The 16,308-nt window shown below is 39.5% G+C and overlaps 2 protein-coding genes across 2 annotated transcripts; one reads left to right on the plus strand and one right to left on the minus strand.

Moving 5' to 3' along the window:
• Positions 1-550: 550 nt before the first annotated feature.
• On the minus strand, positions 551-11,446 carry DPM1 (dolichyl-phosphate mannosyltransferase polypeptide 1, catalytic subunit). Its single transcript, XM_014943816.1, has 9 exons — positions 11,308-11,446; positions 10,157-10,256; positions 9,117-9,150; positions 7,489-7,565; positions 7,347-7,372; positions 6,274-6,369; positions 4,762-4,830; positions 4,332-4,446; positions 551-1,284 (listed from the first exon to the last, which is right to left on the minus strand). The coding sequence occupies exons 1-9, from the start codon at positions 11,412-11,414 to the stop codon at positions 1,180-1,182; spliced, it is 729 nt and encodes a 242-aa protein (XP_014799302.1). The 5' UTR covers positions 11,415-11,446; the 3' UTR covers positions 551-1,179.
• Positions 11,447-11,572: 126 nt separating this feature from the next.
• Positions 11,573-13,910, plus strand: MOCS3 (molybdenum cofactor synthesis 3). Its single transcript, XM_014943672.1, has one exon. The coding sequence runs from the start codon at positions 11,573-11,575 to the stop codon at positions 12,974-12,976; it is 1,404 nt and encodes a 467-aa protein (XP_014799158.1). The 3' UTR covers positions 12,977-13,910.
• The last annotated feature ends 2,398 nt before the right edge of the window (positions 13,911-16,308 follow it).

Consider the following 16,308-nt stretch of genomic DNA (forward strand, 5'->3'; position numbering starts at 1 on the left):
TACCCTGCCTCCCTCCAAAAAAAAAAAAAAAAGAAGAAATATTTTTCATATAGACATGTATATCTCTCCATTATCAGAATAATTTAATCGTTCTGATTACTTCTTCCCTTCTGCCCTCATGTGCATTTTTGACTGCAAAGGCTTCGTAATTTCTGAGTTCTGGCTATATCAATATATACATATATATATATATCTCCATTATCAGAATAATTTAATCCTTCTGATTACTTCTTCCCTTCTGCCCTCGTGCATTTTTGACTGCAAAAGCTTCGTAATTTCTGAGTTCTGGCTATATCAAACTGTGAAACAAAAAATAACATTACTCTATTTCGTTCATCAGGATCTGGAACAAATAAAGATTTTACATTGCAAATTGTTACTTGACATAAGTAAAATTTCTCAAATGTCCTCAGTGAAGTGAATTGGGTCTTCTGTCACCCTACAAGTTGGGTGAGATGTCATATTCCTGTATAACAGATTCTAAAAATGTTTAGTTTCTAAAGAAAATAGGAAAAGGGAATAATCTATTTCTGGACAAACACACAGAATAGAAAGTTATTCCATACATACAATATTCTTTCTTTTCCAAAGAATATTCCTTCTTTCCAGTCCAGGAACAATTTTACAAAGAATCAATCACTGTACTCATCTGTATTTCCTCTTAAACTACCCAAGCTATTATCAGTTCTGCATTAACTGTTTCATGATCTGCTTTAACATACAGATATGTATGTGCTGAAGAAAGAAAGGTATATATTGGTATATATTTAAAATACTATCTGCAAACGAAAGAACAAAGATAAGAAATTCTGCAAATTTTTTATGTCCTTGCTTGTCTTTATTTTGAAATCATCTTTAGCTCCTGCTGAATAGTGATTCATTTCTAAAGGCAAAAGATCATTTAGCTTTGTGTTCTTTATTAAGGCTTCATTATTTTTACAAAAATAGAATACAGCATTAGTCTTTATTAGTTTTTAGTTTAACATACAGTTCATATATTTTGAAAGGAGTATTTTGGGATACAATATATTCAGTTTATTGTTCGTGGTTCATTTAATTGTTAGTTTATAGCAGGTCTTCTGGGCACCACACAAATTATCGACCTTCTGCTATTATAAATTAAAAACCACAGAGATGTCAGAACATATTTTCTAGAAAAGTTAATTTAGGTATAAACCATCATGTTGTAGCAAACAAGGTCAAGAGTCCCTTTAAGAAGGAGACTATTTCATTGCCTCCCAGTTTAGATTCTCCATATACACGGTCCACAAATGAAATAGGAACCTGTTGAAACAAGCAAAACTATTTTTAAGTTTCAAAACCTAAATAACCAGATATGCTGTAAACAAAAGAATAGCTTTTGAACTACAGCAGGTTTAGACATGGGAAGAAGGCAAGCACCAGATTATCTTACTTTGTGTCAGTTCTTACCAGTGGCTTTAATGATGCCCCATAGCTGGGGAGCATGAAATTATTTGGTTTATCACCTTTAAAGATGATCCAAAGACATTACTCAGTGGCTGGATGATCCACCAGTCAGAACAAACTTAATAGCTTAAGTGCACTAAAAGCCTGGGGGCTTAAAATGAACCTTCACCACTTTCCTTGTTAGTTAAATTCAATACCTTTGAGCCAATGCCTCAGGAAGAAAAAAATCTCCAGCCACCATGAAACAACATTCTCTGACCTCACCACTGGATAGAAGATGACATCCGAATATGGCAGTTAGTGCATATTTTACAAGCAATACCAGTCTTTGTCTTCAACCATTTTATAGATTATTTACAGGATTAAAGGGCATTTAAAACACTACTTTTGTTTTCCTTACTTAAGGCATAATACTGTCCAGATCAACTCACTACTTATAAAATGGTAGGAATGTACTGCTTTTCAGTAATTTGATCGCATACAATTGACATATGACAGGACATTCTGCCAACACTGTATTAGAATATTCAAGAATTTCCATATATGTTTATGTGTAAAATTGAAATACTTCAGGAGCTAAACTAAAGAATTGCATTTGCAAAAGTCATTAAAAAATTGGCTCAGTGTTCTGCTGGCAGTTTAACCAGAAATCATCTGGCAAGTGGAATGCAAAAATCACCACACCCTTGCATCTGTGCCAGGACTGAGGATTTCTCACAGTTCTAGCAGATCAGTCCACAGGAGAAGACAACCAAGGGCAAGAAGATGGTAAGGAAGATACCTACAAGTGCACAAAGATAGACTCAACAATGACCCTGACTTTCTACTAGGGTCCCTTTGATGATCCCAGTGAGTATCCTGGCAACTCCAGACAGCTATCTATGGGCATGGACAGAAATCACCGAGTACATCAGCAGTGCAGGATGTCAGAATTGATGTTCCCAGACCAGTGAAGAAAGAATGGTTGTGATGAAAGAATCTCATCTAATAAAAAGGTATCCAGTCTTTCCTTTCAGTATAAGAATTAACCACTTGTGTTGTTGCTGTACTTTGCCTTTCTTGCATAATTAGTTCTATCATTAGTCTTAAAAGGAATGAAAAAGGGGCGCATCCAAGACTATTCAGGTATAGCTTTTATTAGTTTATCTCATCATTCATTTGTTCCTTTTAGACCAGCAGGTCTCAATCTTCATTTTCAACTTTGCTTAAGAAGTATTTTACCTTCACAACGGAATCTACATTTTACAACTCCATAAAACATCTTATTCTGCCTGTAGAGTCACAGCACTCACAAACCAGGAATTAGACATGCAACTGTCACCTCTTCTGGAATTTTGGTATTACTATTTGGATAATTATGAAGTATATAAAGATCATAAGTATTGATCAGGAAATACTGTATTAATGTACTTGAAATGTAATGGAAAATTGTCCTGCCCCAAGAAATTACAATATAGAGATGATACACAGAACAGTAAAAATACAATAGTCTTATTTACAGGTCTAAGTCAGCAATCTGAACACTGTCAAGTTTGTTGCAGAGATCACAAGGGAAATCTTAAAGACAAGGCTGAAGCAGAATAATTAAAGATTTTTTCAGATGTTAGAGAGCACTTCCCACATGTGATAAACCACAGGAGAAGGGAAGATGATGTTTACTTCAGCATGTAACAGATGAGCTGTGGAGGGAGGCCTAACTGACCCAGCACAAACCAGAGCCTGTGTCTCAGCACTGACTGGGAGACATCAGTGAAGTCTGTCTGTCAGGCTTTGAACCGGAAGACAAATGTCTTTTCTCTGATGGCATACAACCAGTAGAGGCACGTAAATACATGGGTGGTGAGATCAAACAATAGACAGAAAAAGGGTCTTTGCAGCAGCAGCCGCCACCTGAAGAGGTTTAAGCAAAATTGCATTTTTTCAGGCCAGAGAAGTATATTTCACTGTTCTAAAACATCTAGTAAGTAAAACCTCATCTCACCTGGATGCATAGACAGGTGAGGATTTACTTCAGCAATATTAGAAAGCAACATGTGAATGCAGCTGGATGTGAAGACCAAGAAATTAGGAAAAAACCCCAGCTCCAGCCAGGATAGCGATGTTGCTCCATAAGCATGAAAGGGGAAAGGAAAGAGCTTGCTTTATTGTGTGGAAATGCTCTACCCAATGTTGACAGAGAAATGCAATACGCAAGATTTAGAGAGAGAAGTACCAGCAACAGAATTCTCTGACAATTCAGTCATGAAAATGATGATGAAGAACTTGTCTCTGCAGCCAAATCTCAGAACCATTTCAGTGAATCATCTTTAAAGACACCAAGAAGAGCAATTCAATGAAATATAAAAGGCAGCAATCAGACTGCTGGAAATATAGGATCTAACAATTGTTTGGAGTTCTTTTTCAATGATTGTAGACAGGGAAAGTTGTGATAGCTGGAAAGTTGGGAAATAATATGGCAAAAAATGAGAGAGAACAGAATAAATCTGAAATAGAATCAGGTTGCTGGAGAAAACAAAACGATTTGAAGAGACCTAACTAGAGATGCCTGTACAGTATGAAGGAGCAAAGAAAAGGCTCAGAGCAGCTTCATGGTATATTTTGACTTCTTTCCCTCGTTTGAAGAAGCTTGTGAAATTGTATGGTGCTAAAGAAATGGCAACAGGAAGAGGGAAAGATCTGAGAACCGTATCAGCCAGGGGAGTAAATAACTGGAATTTCAGATCTGGTGCTCATCTGAAAAAGCTGGAAAAACACAAGTTCTACATATGTAATTTCTTTGTATCGATTTGAAAATCTTGTGTCTTCTTGGAAGCGCACAAGATTTCCTATGGTGCCAATAATCTCTATCAACATTTAAATGCAAGCATAATACACTTATCAACTTATCAAAACTTTTACTGTACCTCTCCAATAGTATATCCTAACTGTCGAGCCCGAACAATCATCTCCATCTGGAAAACGTATCCTTTAGAAACACATTTTTCCATCAGTTTCTGTAAGACTTCTTTTCTGTATAACCTGTAAATGATTACGAAGAAAATGAAACCTGAAGTACAATTTGTGAACTTTGGAAATCATGACAGTGCATCTGAATCTTAACTGTAATCACTCATTACTATTTATATAGTAATTTATAGATCATTACTATTTATAAAAATCTTTTTTAAAAAGTCATAGGAGCAACAGTTCTTGCAATCAAGTCTACTATTTCTTACACCCTTTCCAAAAAAATTTCATGGTCCTCTGTAAAGAAGGTCTGTTCTTAATCCAGTTCCTTGTTCAGCAGTTTCTTAATTCCAAATAAACTTTATGAATTGCAAACCAGACCCATACCTGAAACTCCCTGTTAAGTCTGATGCACCTGGTCTCAGCAAAACCTGAGTTATGAAATTGGCACCACGACTGTGAAAGAAAATATGAAATGTCAAAATTGCTCAGCATACAATTCTGCAGATCAAGCAGAATTTCTAGAAAATGAGTAAATATCATCCTACTAGCAAAAAGAAAAGAACCATTTTATTGCTTAATATGAAAAAAATTACATTTCTAAGATGCTTTCACTGCTAGATTTGACTAATAAATCACAGAATCTTGAAATAAAACCCCAACATTTTGTTTTTCATTATTGAACTTATCCATCAAGGAGAAAACAATGATTTTGAGACTTACAATCTGGTTCTTTTTGGTAAATCTGTCAGTACAACTACATACTAATACAGTACAAAAGAAATATATTTAACAACAGTCAAACATTTTTCATCTAACATTCACTGTTAAGTGCAGAATAAAAATGCTTTCTGTACAAATGTGAGACTTGGATTAAAAAAAAAAAAATCAAGGTTCAGTTTTGGTTTAACATTGCTTTCATAGTATGATAAGGAGAAGCCCCACTGATGAAGAACATTGCGAGACTGAAGAGCGAGTCATGACTATCTTGCTGAGGGCTGTATCACACACTGATAAGATGTGCAAGTCCTTCACCTTGACCAGGATGGTGTAAAAGGATTCCTCTGCAATGTCCATTTAGTTCTCTTCCTTTTTTGGGGTGTATATTTCACTTACTTCACAAAAAAGACGAGCATTTATTCCAGCCATTAAAAAGAGGAGAAATCCAAATATTGTCCCTGTGATACCAATTCCAGATCAGACTGGTAACACAACTTCTGCTCCTACTGCTTTCCAGTAACATATAAATCAACATTAACTTATGCCTATTCTCTTAAATCAGGCATAAGAGAGGAAGACTATGCAGAAACTTGTCAATTACTTCCTCAAAATCTGTATGTCCCCATAAACCTGAGATGCCAGCCCCGTATACTACCTTGACAGTGTTTTCCTCTTTGCTTTTGGGTGAAGCCTCTGCCTGGTGTTCACTGGAACTCTTTTCCAGTAACGTCTAAGTAATGATTTATTAACATTGATCGTGCCAGAGAATTCTTATGACAAATCAGCGTGTCAGAGGGATTCAGCAAGTGATTTACTGTTTAGGGAAAGGGCGATCACAGCTATTAAAGCTAACTAAATGTGTCTTTTAAACTTGACAGAAGTGTCATAATCTCAGCTCATCCTTTGGATGATGAAGCTGAAAGACTGTGCTGATGCCATGCAGATTTCTCCACTGTTCCAACCCATTTCTCAAGCCCAGTCAAATTATTACTTTTTTTCTTGGTGAGTTTTAATGGAAGAATTGGCAAATAATCCATGCTTCTATTATTTAATGTAATTTTGCAGTACCCAGTACTATTGACCAAAGACTCAGTTCAGCTCACACAGACTGAGTTGAGTACTTGGAATTATTATTTCTAAATAACGAGTTTATGTGTAAACATCTAGAGAAATACCCACCTGATTAATTTTCGTTTCAAATCCCAGCCATATACTCCTCCATTTCCTTTATATCTTGTTCCAGATACAATATCAAAATTGCCTTCTTTCTGCTTTCTATAAGCAATTGGTTTTATCAGAAAAACAGGAGGAACATTTGTATGAAGGTATTAAAAATTGCAAAATAAGAATAATCACTTTTAGTACACAATCTGTATTTTACAAACCTTTGAACAAATGAGTAGAGACGACAGGAAAGCAGTGGTTATGGTGGTTATAAACATTATGCATTTAAAAACCTGTTAATTTTGCTCTTATAAAGAGCTATTTTAGGGAATCTTATGATTGATTATCTTTTACCAACTGTGTCACAGAATTTCACAGACTACTTCATAAATAATTTATTAAGACCGACTTACGCATTTTTAAAGCCTCTCTCTAGTATAACAGACAGAATGATTTTAAAATACAGATTTAAGTATTTAAATTATACAAACCCATAGTAAGGAGGGAAAAAAAAAAAAAAAGCCTGGAACCTGGAACTATCCTTAGTCCACACTATGCCTGACTGCCGCAGAACCTTATCTAAAATGTCAGGCCTCCAGTACTACCTTGCAAGAAAGCTGAAAATTACAGAGGCTGCTGCCCTCAGCCTCTGATGTAACGTCTGTCAGCCATTTCTCACAAACTGAAATGTTACAGGGAGAGGAAGGTAAAAGGCAGACAAAAGTATTTCACAGTAATTGAGGACACGGCCCTCCAATCAATGTCCCTATATGCACACATGATAAAACCATCAGAAGATGACATTTATATATCTCTCTAGATATGCACTTTTCAAAGCTGAACAACCATTATAAGAGGAAAAGCACTTTGCCACACATTTGGAGATTTTTGCTCTAGTTAAGAAGTAATTCTTTCTCTGGATTTTTGGGGACAAATCTAATGAGGCCCAATCACTTTTATTTGAATTCTTGCTTTGCCAATTTTCTTATTACAGCTAGACAGCTGTACAAGAATATAAAGCTTTCAAATATTATAACAAAAGAATAAAAGCTCAGAAGTCATTCTCTCATACTACAATAGTCACCTACCTGATAAACTCAGGAATAAATTTTGGCTGAAATGAAAGGAAAACAGATCAGAAAAGAAAAAGGGGTGGCAGTAAAAAAAAAAAAAATTCAATGAAAATTTAATTTTAACATTAAAAACACAGTACATAAAATACAGACTTACATGGTGAGACAGGTCAGCATCCATAATAACAATGAAATTCCCAGTGGCGTGCTTCATTCCATGAATATAAGCAGTGCCTGATGAAAACAGCACAGAAATACTTTCCCTCACTGTTTTAACATATGCAATCTTCTAGCCAGTCTTCACTTATTTTCTAAAAATCTCTAAGTTATACTAGAAAAGGATCAACTAAAACATCCTAAAATTTATTTTTAAATGTATCACAATGGTCAAACGTTAAAATTACTTTTTCTTTTCCCTGCAATTTCAGCACTAGATTTTATACATAGAAACCTCGGCAAACCCCACTGCACTACAAATGCCCAGAGAAACATGACTTCATAAGTGGGACACTATTTGAAATAACATTTCCAGAAGTGCCATAGGCACTTATGAGCCATAGCAAACTGGAAATAGGACACAGGCAACAAAACAATCACTGAGAGTTAAAAAAACCCCTTGCTTTCTGGACTCAGGATTTACTATTAGTAGTGTATAGATTTTAGGTTGTTCTCCTTGATACCATGGATTACACTCCAATATCTATCTGAATAGTAGGATTTTTCTTTTTCTTTAGATTTTGTTGCCTTTTATTTATCCTATAAGAACTGGTGTAGCTATCCTGGCAAGAACTGGAACAGGCATTGCTATTACAGTTTTCCTCAACAATGCAAATTTGTGATCCGAGCTGTACCGTTCAGAGACAGCACTGCTTTGAAGGACAGTGCAGCAGCACAGCAGGGATTAACAACTGGCATATACTCTTCACTGATTCAAATTACTCTTAAATCTTTCTGTTGACTTCATAAAGAATAGATAAAACTGAAACCAAAACACTCTTAACTGATGTCCTTATCGGGCACTCTCAAAGAAAACTAAACTCCTGGTTAATGAACAACCCTCCTTTCCTTCCTTTTCCATGTCATTTGCAAAGTTATGCAGTAGGAGTGTCACAGATTTGTGTACTGTGCAGGATTAGTAGATATAGTATGTGAAAAATTTAAGTTCAGTCAGTTTTAATCTGTAATACTGGTCAAGTTAGGACAAAGGATGAAAAGGCAGAAAACAAAGATATGTAGGCTTTTGAGTTTCTTAAATAAGTGAGATGTAAAAAAACTAGAGAAAGGTGATTTAAATAGACAATTCAGTATCAAAATTTTTGTTCAGCAGACTGGAGAAATTAGTTAGCTGCAGTGCTCCATACACAAGACACATCAAAACATACAGCACATGGAAGCAGGGGTTTCCAAGATATTTAGCCAGAAAGGCAGATACTAATTAACAATAAATCATTTATCATTTTGTGCGTTCCTGTTATGAGAGGAGGGATAAGGGTGTAACATGAATCTTAACAGATGGAAATCTCTCCACTTTAGTTTAGGATAGTTTCCATACTATGAGTTTTAATGTCATTTACGACTTCCTCCGGTATCTGCTTTTTTCTAAAGCAGCGTGTTTTTAAGCTTGTTCACTTACAAAAAACTTGATGAAAACATATATTTCTGCTTCTGAGCTTTACTGTGATTTTTCCTGAAACTTTATATACTAGAATCAATCAAAGAATACAGCAGATTAGTTTTAATTTTTTTTTTTTTTTTTAGTACTAACCAGAATTAATAAGGACTTACCGAGGCCCAACTTTCTTGGTCTGGGTCTTAGAAGCTGTGGGATATATTAGAACAAAATAAATACATGTATTACTTGAAGTACAGTTTTTAACTAATTTTAGTGACACCTTAATATTTGCTATTTTCAAGGTATAGAAATATTTTTAATGTACTTTTCATTTTTAGAAATCTAGATAATACATAAAAAAAATTGTCTGTCAGAATACATCAGAAACAAACCATTATATTAAATAGATATTTGATCAGGTCATATTTAAAACCAACCCTCTTTTAAGCCTTACTTAATATCAAAGAAAAAAAGGGGAAAAAAGACTCTAAAACTTCCTATATGTTGTTCTTAAAGTAATCTCTATAAATGGTACAAATACTTATTAAAACCTTACACAGTAACAGATTAGGAAAGTGTCTGACACTGTTTACAGCACAACACTGTCAAACTCAGCGTGGGGTTTTTACAGTGTTCTATGATAAAGCTTTTATTGCAAAAAACCCCCTGACTTTTAACGGCTCATAAAGACTAAATAAACAACACTATCTCATATACAACTGACGGTTATATGGTAATATAGTAAAAAGGGAAAAAAACCTAATCCTGTTATTGAGGAATGCAACCAGACAGATTAAAAATAAATCACAAGGCCAGACGCGCTTTTATCTTTCCAATTTCCCTATTCCTCCAGTCACTTAAAATGAAATTAAAGTTTATCCAAACCTCATCTCTCCCTCAGGCATGCACAAAGGGCACTAACAACCACTATTCATTACTCAATAGCACACAGCAACGCACTAAGTATTGAAAACATTTTGCAAACAGTAATTCATGTTTCTCCACATTAGCTCAGAATGCCTCTAGGCACCTCCATGACTATCAGAATTTTACAATTTTCTAAAGCGGTGTGCAAAAACTTCCATAACTTGTTTAAGGATGTAAAGAAAGGGCAGAACCCAGGGACTCTGTTCCAGTTCTCTAAGGACTTCAAGTACTTTTCAAGACAATAGAGATTAAAAAAAAAAAGAAAAGGAGAGAATATACAACTCACTATTTTATCTGACCCATATATCTTTTCCAACTGTTTAGCAATTTCCTGTGTTCCATCCGGGCTTCCATCATCTATGATGATAATTTCAAAGTTGTTCCCACTGAAACGAGAATTGTTTTTAAATGAACAAACAGAAAACCCAGTTTCACTTCCTATGTCATTTTGAAAGGCATGAAACTGAAGAATAGACCACAAAGGGATTTTCAGACAGAGACACATAGCGTATTCTTATAGCCGTAAGAGTATGCTTGTGGTGATAAAATGTGACTCGGTGTCCCCGTCTGAGGCCCGAAGCTGGTGTCACTCCCAGCACACCCCAGTGGCACAAACCTCATCGTCACCCCAGCGCCGCCGCAGCGCCCCGTTCTCGCCTCGGGACTGGGAGAGATGCAAAGCTAAAATTGCCTGTCCACATTCACCTGGCAACACCGCTTTCCCCGGCGGCTGCTGCAGAACAGGTCAGAGCACAGGCAAGACCTCTGATCAGAGTCATTTAGTTTCCCTAATTAACCTCGGGGCAGAGCTGCGCTCCTCACTGTGAGTTGGGTACACCCGGCTGCGGGCCATCCGGCACTAGTGACAAGGGCTGGACGTTTCACAGCCTGGAGATGGTTATTGCCTTCCTCAGCTGGGACGTCTTTTTGCAAATTTTAGGGACAGCCCTGGAACCGGCTGCCCAGGGAGGGTGTGGAGTCCCCTCCTCTGGAGATCTTCAAGACCCGCCTTGATGCAGTCCTGGGTGATGTGCTCTGGGCATCCCTGCTTTAGCAGGGGGCTTGGACTACACGATCTCTAGAAGGTCCCTCCCAACTCTGACGATTCCGTGCATTTCCCGGCTCTTCTGAGCTTCTCGGCTCCACCAACACCTGGCACCGGGCGCCCCTCCGCCAGTCCCCGGCACCGCCCGTCCACCGCCTCTTCCCTGCGGCTCCGGAGGCGGCCTCCTCTCACGGACGGGCCGCCGGTTGGCTCCCTCCCTCCCTCCCGCAGAGGGGCAGCCGGCTCGGACGGAGGGCCGGAGCTCAGCCCCAGCCCGTTGAGAGATCCTAGGGCCCGGTAACCCCTTACCGGGGCCCGGCAACCCGTCACCGGGGCCCAGCAACCCCCACCTCCCCGGGGCCTGGCACCCCAGGGCCCGCCACAGCCGGTACCTCTGTTGGAAGGTGCGCACCAGGAGCCAGACGACAAGGGGCAGGTTCTCCCGCTCGTTGTAGGTGGGCAGCAGCACCGAAAACTTGTCAGCGCTGCCTGCCGCCATGTCGGCGCGCTGACGGAGCCGGAGCCGGAACCGGCGGGGGGGGCGGGGGGAGGGAGGTAGGACGCGCCGCAGCCAATCAGGACGGGAGGCGCGGCCGGAAGTGGCGGAGCGCTGGGGGCAGCCGGGCGGAAGCGGAAGTGCTCTCTCTTCCCTCAGGCATGGCGGGTGTCGCGGAGGCGGCGCGGTTGAGCGCTGAGATCGCTCAGCGGGAGCAGGAGCTGCGTGGGTTACGCGAGCGGCTGGCTGCCGTCCTGGCCGGGGGTGCCTCGGAGGACGCGGCGGCTGCAGAGGAGGCTGCCTCTGACTTCCCCGACCGGCTGCCTGCTCTGCCCGTCCAGGCCTCGCTGAGCCCTGCCGCCATCCTGCGGTACAGCCGGCAGCTGGTGCTGCCCGAGCTGGGCGTGCGGGGACAGCTGCTGCTGGCCCGCTCCTCCGTGCTGGTGGTGGGCTGCGGCGGCCTGGGCTGCCCCCTGGCTCAGTACTTGGCCGCGGCTGGCGTAGGCCGCCTGGGTCTGGTGGATCACGACGTGGTGGAGACGAGCAACCTGCACCGGCAGGTTCTGCACGGGGAGGCCCGCCGAGGGCTCCCCAAAGCCATATCTGCCGCGGCCGCCCTGCGGCTGCTGAACTCCACCGTCCAGTACGTGCCCTACTGTGGTGCCCTGAGCCCTCGCACCGCCCTGGAGCTGGTGCGGCAGTACGACATCGTTGCCGACTGCTCGGACAATGTCCCCACCAGGTACTTGGTGAACGATGCCTGCGTCCTGGCCGGGAAACCCCTGGTGTCTGGCAGTGCCCTCCGGATGGAGGGGCAGCTGGTTGTGTACAATTACCAGGGGGGACCCTGCTACAGGTGTCTCTTCCCCAAGCCCCCTCCACCAGAGACGGTGACTAACTGTGCAGATGGGGGAGTGCTGGGTGTCGTGCCAGGCATCATGGGGTGCATCCAGGCCTTGGAAGTGCTGAAGATTGCTTCGGGAATGGGTTCTTCATTCAATCAGTTCATGCTGATGTTTGATGCCCATGAAGGGAGATTTCGCAACATCAAGTTAAGACCAAAGAAACCAGACTGTGCTGTTTGTGGTGACAATCCAACTGTCACCTGCCTGCAGGATTATGAGGCATTTTGTGGTTCTTCTGCAACGGACAAGTGTAGGACTTTACATCTGCTGTCCAGTAAAGACAGAGTATCTGTAGAGGAGTACAAAAAACTGTTGGATGAGCAAGTTCCTCATATATTGTTAGATGTTCGTCCACAGGTAGAAGTGGATATCTGTCACCTGGCACATTCTGTCCACATTCCTTTGAGTAAATTAGAAGAAAAGGATGAAGAGTGTCTGGAATATTTAGAAAAAAGAATTTGTGAAGAAAAGCATAGAACTAATGGCCAGGCATCTTTTCCTGTATATGTTGTTTGCAAATTGGGAAATGACTCTCAGAAGGCTGTAAGAATTCTGCAGGAGTTACCTGTCAAAAAATTGGGTTCTGTGTTAGCTAAGGATATTAAAGGGGGGCTCATGGCTTGGGCCAGTAAAATTGACCCAACGTTTCCTCAGTATTAGAAATTTAAATGGTGAAAAAAAGTACAGATTTTCATAGGGTTTCATTTTCTCTGTGTAATGTCTATATCATGTGGATGAAACAGGAGATAGAAATGCCATCGTGTTTTTTTTTAAATGGTAATTTTTTTAAAAAAATATTTTTGTATATATCTGATTTATTATTTTTTTTATAAAAATGTGAAACTGTCCTTGGAAATGGAAAGAAATGTGTTTCTTGTTATTACTCAATAGTGAAAACTTGGAATAACTATTTAATTGTGCATGTGATAATTGAGAATGACTCCCAATTAGTAATTATACCCTGGAGAATGACAAAGAACAGGAGTCAAGCATTGAAAGTTTTTACTCATTTTCCTAACTGCCTAACAAATTGAAACAGTGCATGCAGTAATTAAAAAAAATATAACTAACTGCTAATCTCTAGCTGGTCAGTAGCACTACTCAGCCTATCATAGGACTTGCCAAGACAATGCTGACAAGACTGTTTTGCTCAACAACTTTTAATTCCCTGTAGAAGCATTGTGTATTTATGAAAGAGAACTGCTTGCTGCAAATAACAACACCTGCATAAGTGTGTTCTGTTAAGAACTTCCAGGACCATCCATCCTCGCTTGTTGTCTGGCAAAAAAGTGTATTCTCTGACTTGTGTAGAGGTGTAACTGGGGTTAAATGTTACTAAGACATACATTTGAGCCCAGAAAGTTTGTAAATGCTTAGACTTCGGAGACTTCAGGGGCGAGAGAGGAATAAAATAGATGTGTGCCCCCTCTTCTGCGAGTACAAAGACATATTTCATAAGTTTTCTCATGTTTGTTGTGATAGTTGCATGTCCCTGCATTATTTTGTTAACTGACATGAAGAGCTACGTGTATCTGAAAAGTTCACACAGATGAATTGAATGAAAAGAAAGAGAAATAAATAGCATCTTAACAGAGAGCTGCCTGAGTCCTCATCACTTAAGCATAGTAATTATCTTCTTATAATTAATTAAGGTATGGATTTCCTTGATTTTCTAAGGAGAAAAAGAACACCTGTCATGACTAATCTTCGCGTTATACAAGGGCAAAAAAAAAAGAATAGTATTATTAGTAGTAGTCGAAAAGGCATATTTTAGTAAAATAAATGTGAGAACATCCATACCGCCTACTTTATTATAACACACCTTGGGTTTAGCAATAATCATCTCGTGAATGGAATAGTTAACATGAATTTGTAAATACAAGGTCGTATCTCTTGCCATTTAGAAGACAATGAATACATAGAAGACCACGATTTAAAAGTAAACGTTAGTGCTTTGTGGTGTGTAGTGGGAGTTGTCAGTCACTATGTTTTAAGGTGGGTTGTGGAGGCTTGGTTCAGTCAAAACACCTGGCTTCTGGTGGGTTTCAGCTTTTGGGAATTGGAAACTAGAGGGATTTGTTTGAAATGCCTGACCTACTTTTTCTTTCTTTACTGTGATGTCAAGAAGAGACTGAAGCATAAAAGGGAACAGTAGGAATAATTCTCTAATGTCCAGTCTTCCAATGCTAAACAATGGATGGTATGTCACAGCCACCAGACCTGAAAAAGTGATACTTTTTCAGTCATTTATAGAAAGGTGAACTTACAGACTTTACATGATGCTCTCCCTAGGAGGGGAAAGACTTAGTGATTCTAAATGAGTGCTACTTCCAGTGGATAGACATCGTGTATAAAGTCTTTGCCCTTTTTACATCATTTTAGCAGCAGATGCACACAAGCTCTGTGAAAAAAAAAAAAAAAGAAAAAGGATGACATTAAAGCCTGTGGTGTTTGGTGGAGGATTTCTTGTAGCAAATTTTCAAGCAGGAAACCAGACTGTCAGTCTTTGTGCTGTACAGAGAACAGTTAACGCCTCAAGGCTCTTGAGAACTCTGTGGAAAAATCATCATAAGGATGAATGATAACAGAACTGGCAAAAAAATGCAAATGCATCAAGTCAGGCTGGTGAGAGACAAACTTTCAAGTATCTTTTCTATTAAAATGGATTTTTGGAATGACCATTCTTGTCAGTCTGTAGGGACTAAGGTCCAAAGTTCTTGTAGGAGTACAGCGTCTGAAATGCATCTTTTATTTTTGCGTAAAGAGAATTCTGTGCAAAACTAATTGGGCCATGCAATATAGAGATAGTTGTTCTGGAAGGAATTGGTGGATCAGTTCTGATCTCAGGGGATTATACAAAACATAGGTTTCTTGTGGGGGGAGAAGTGTTCTCTTCCTTGACTTCGGATAGCAGTGAAATTCTCAGCAAATATGAAAACATCTGCCATGTATCTTAGGTAAAGATGGGGTCTGTGGTGCTTGTCAAAATTTCATTCTTTACATGCTGTTTTTGGGTTTTGTTTTTAAAAACTTCAATTTCTTTTTCTTCCCTTGTGGGCTTGCTGAAGTGATACACGAGTCTTTCTGTAAATAAAATCCTGAGGCAGTGCTGGGCTCTTTGGAGATAGGCTGAAAAATCACGGGTCATTCCCGAGATCATAACAAAGCCAAGCCAGTTGTTATTATTGGAAACTTATCTTTTGTTTTGACTTTCTTTATTGCTGGAATATAAAACCTGTAGCGGTTTCTGTGTTCACCAGGAAGTATAGTAGCAGAACTCTGCTTAGAAATTCAAGGAGAAGCAATAAAACTGTATCATTCTGTATCGCTGCCAAAGTACTGTCTACATATTGGTACATGTTGACATTGTGAATGAAGACAAGCTGCTTTATTCAAGGAGCTCGTAGTGTAGTTGGTCTAAGTTGTGTTATCGGAAAGGATAAGGTCAGTTCAGCAGAATGTATTTTTCTCTTCATCCTTTGCTCTCGGTGTCATGAGGTTGCTTTTTGCTTGTTTGGTTATATTCTCTTTTAAAATGGCTTACTAGAATTTGGCACAGGAAACAGCTTCCTGTTAGAGGTTTAGGGTAATAGAAAGTGGCTGCAGCATTTTCTCTGAATTGCGGCATTTTAATGTTTCCCACATGTAGGTCTCTAGGGTAGCTTCACAGTTCAGGGACAAAGTATCTAAACTTGTTTTGTCCTTGGATATTGTTATTATTTTGAGACAAGGCAAATCAGGCTGGTCTAGCTTTCAGACATATCTGAAAGGTGTCTGCATACAAGATACTAATGTGTGTGCCTTGATGAGCTAAAATCCTGCTTGTTTTGGTGGCAGGAGTCTCTTTTATCTCAAAACTGCAGTAAATTAGCACTGACCTGCTATCAAAGTGCATGATTAAAAAAAAATAATCCCCCAACAATTAATGGAACCATTTGTAGGCAAATGTGTAAGCGATATGTTCAAAGCTAGTTATCAAAGTTCATATACCA

This window comes from Calidris pugnax, unplaced genomic scaffold (genome assembly GCF_001431845.1).
Source record: "Calidris pugnax isolate Ruff unplaced genomic scaffold, ASM143184v1 scaffold118, whole genome shotgun sequence".
In the NCBI taxonomy this organism is placed as follows: Eukaryota; Metazoa; Chordata; class Aves; order Charadriiformes; family Scolopacidae; genus Calidris; species Calidris pugnax.

What these genes read in the sequence shown, in the direction of transcription:
- DPM1 (XM_014943816.1), bottom strand. Translation starts at nt 11,414, where the DNA reads ATGGCGGCAGGCAGCGCTGACAAGTTTTCGGTGCTGCTGCCCACCTAC. An exon ending in TATATGGGTCAGATAAAATA is followed by an intron (nt 9,151 to 10,156) that starts GTGAGTTGTATA and finishes TATATCCCACAG; the next exon opens with CTTCTAAGACCCAGACCAAG. An exon ending in GACTTAACAGGGAGTTTCAG is followed by an intron (nt 4,447 to 4,761) that starts GTATGGGTCTGG and finishes AATCATTTACAG; the next exon opens with GTTATACAGAAAAGAAGTCT.
- MOCS3 (XM_014943672.1), top strand. Translation starts at nt 11,573, where the DNA reads ATGGCGGGTGTCGCGGAGGCGGCGCGGTTGAGCGCTGAGATCGCTCAG.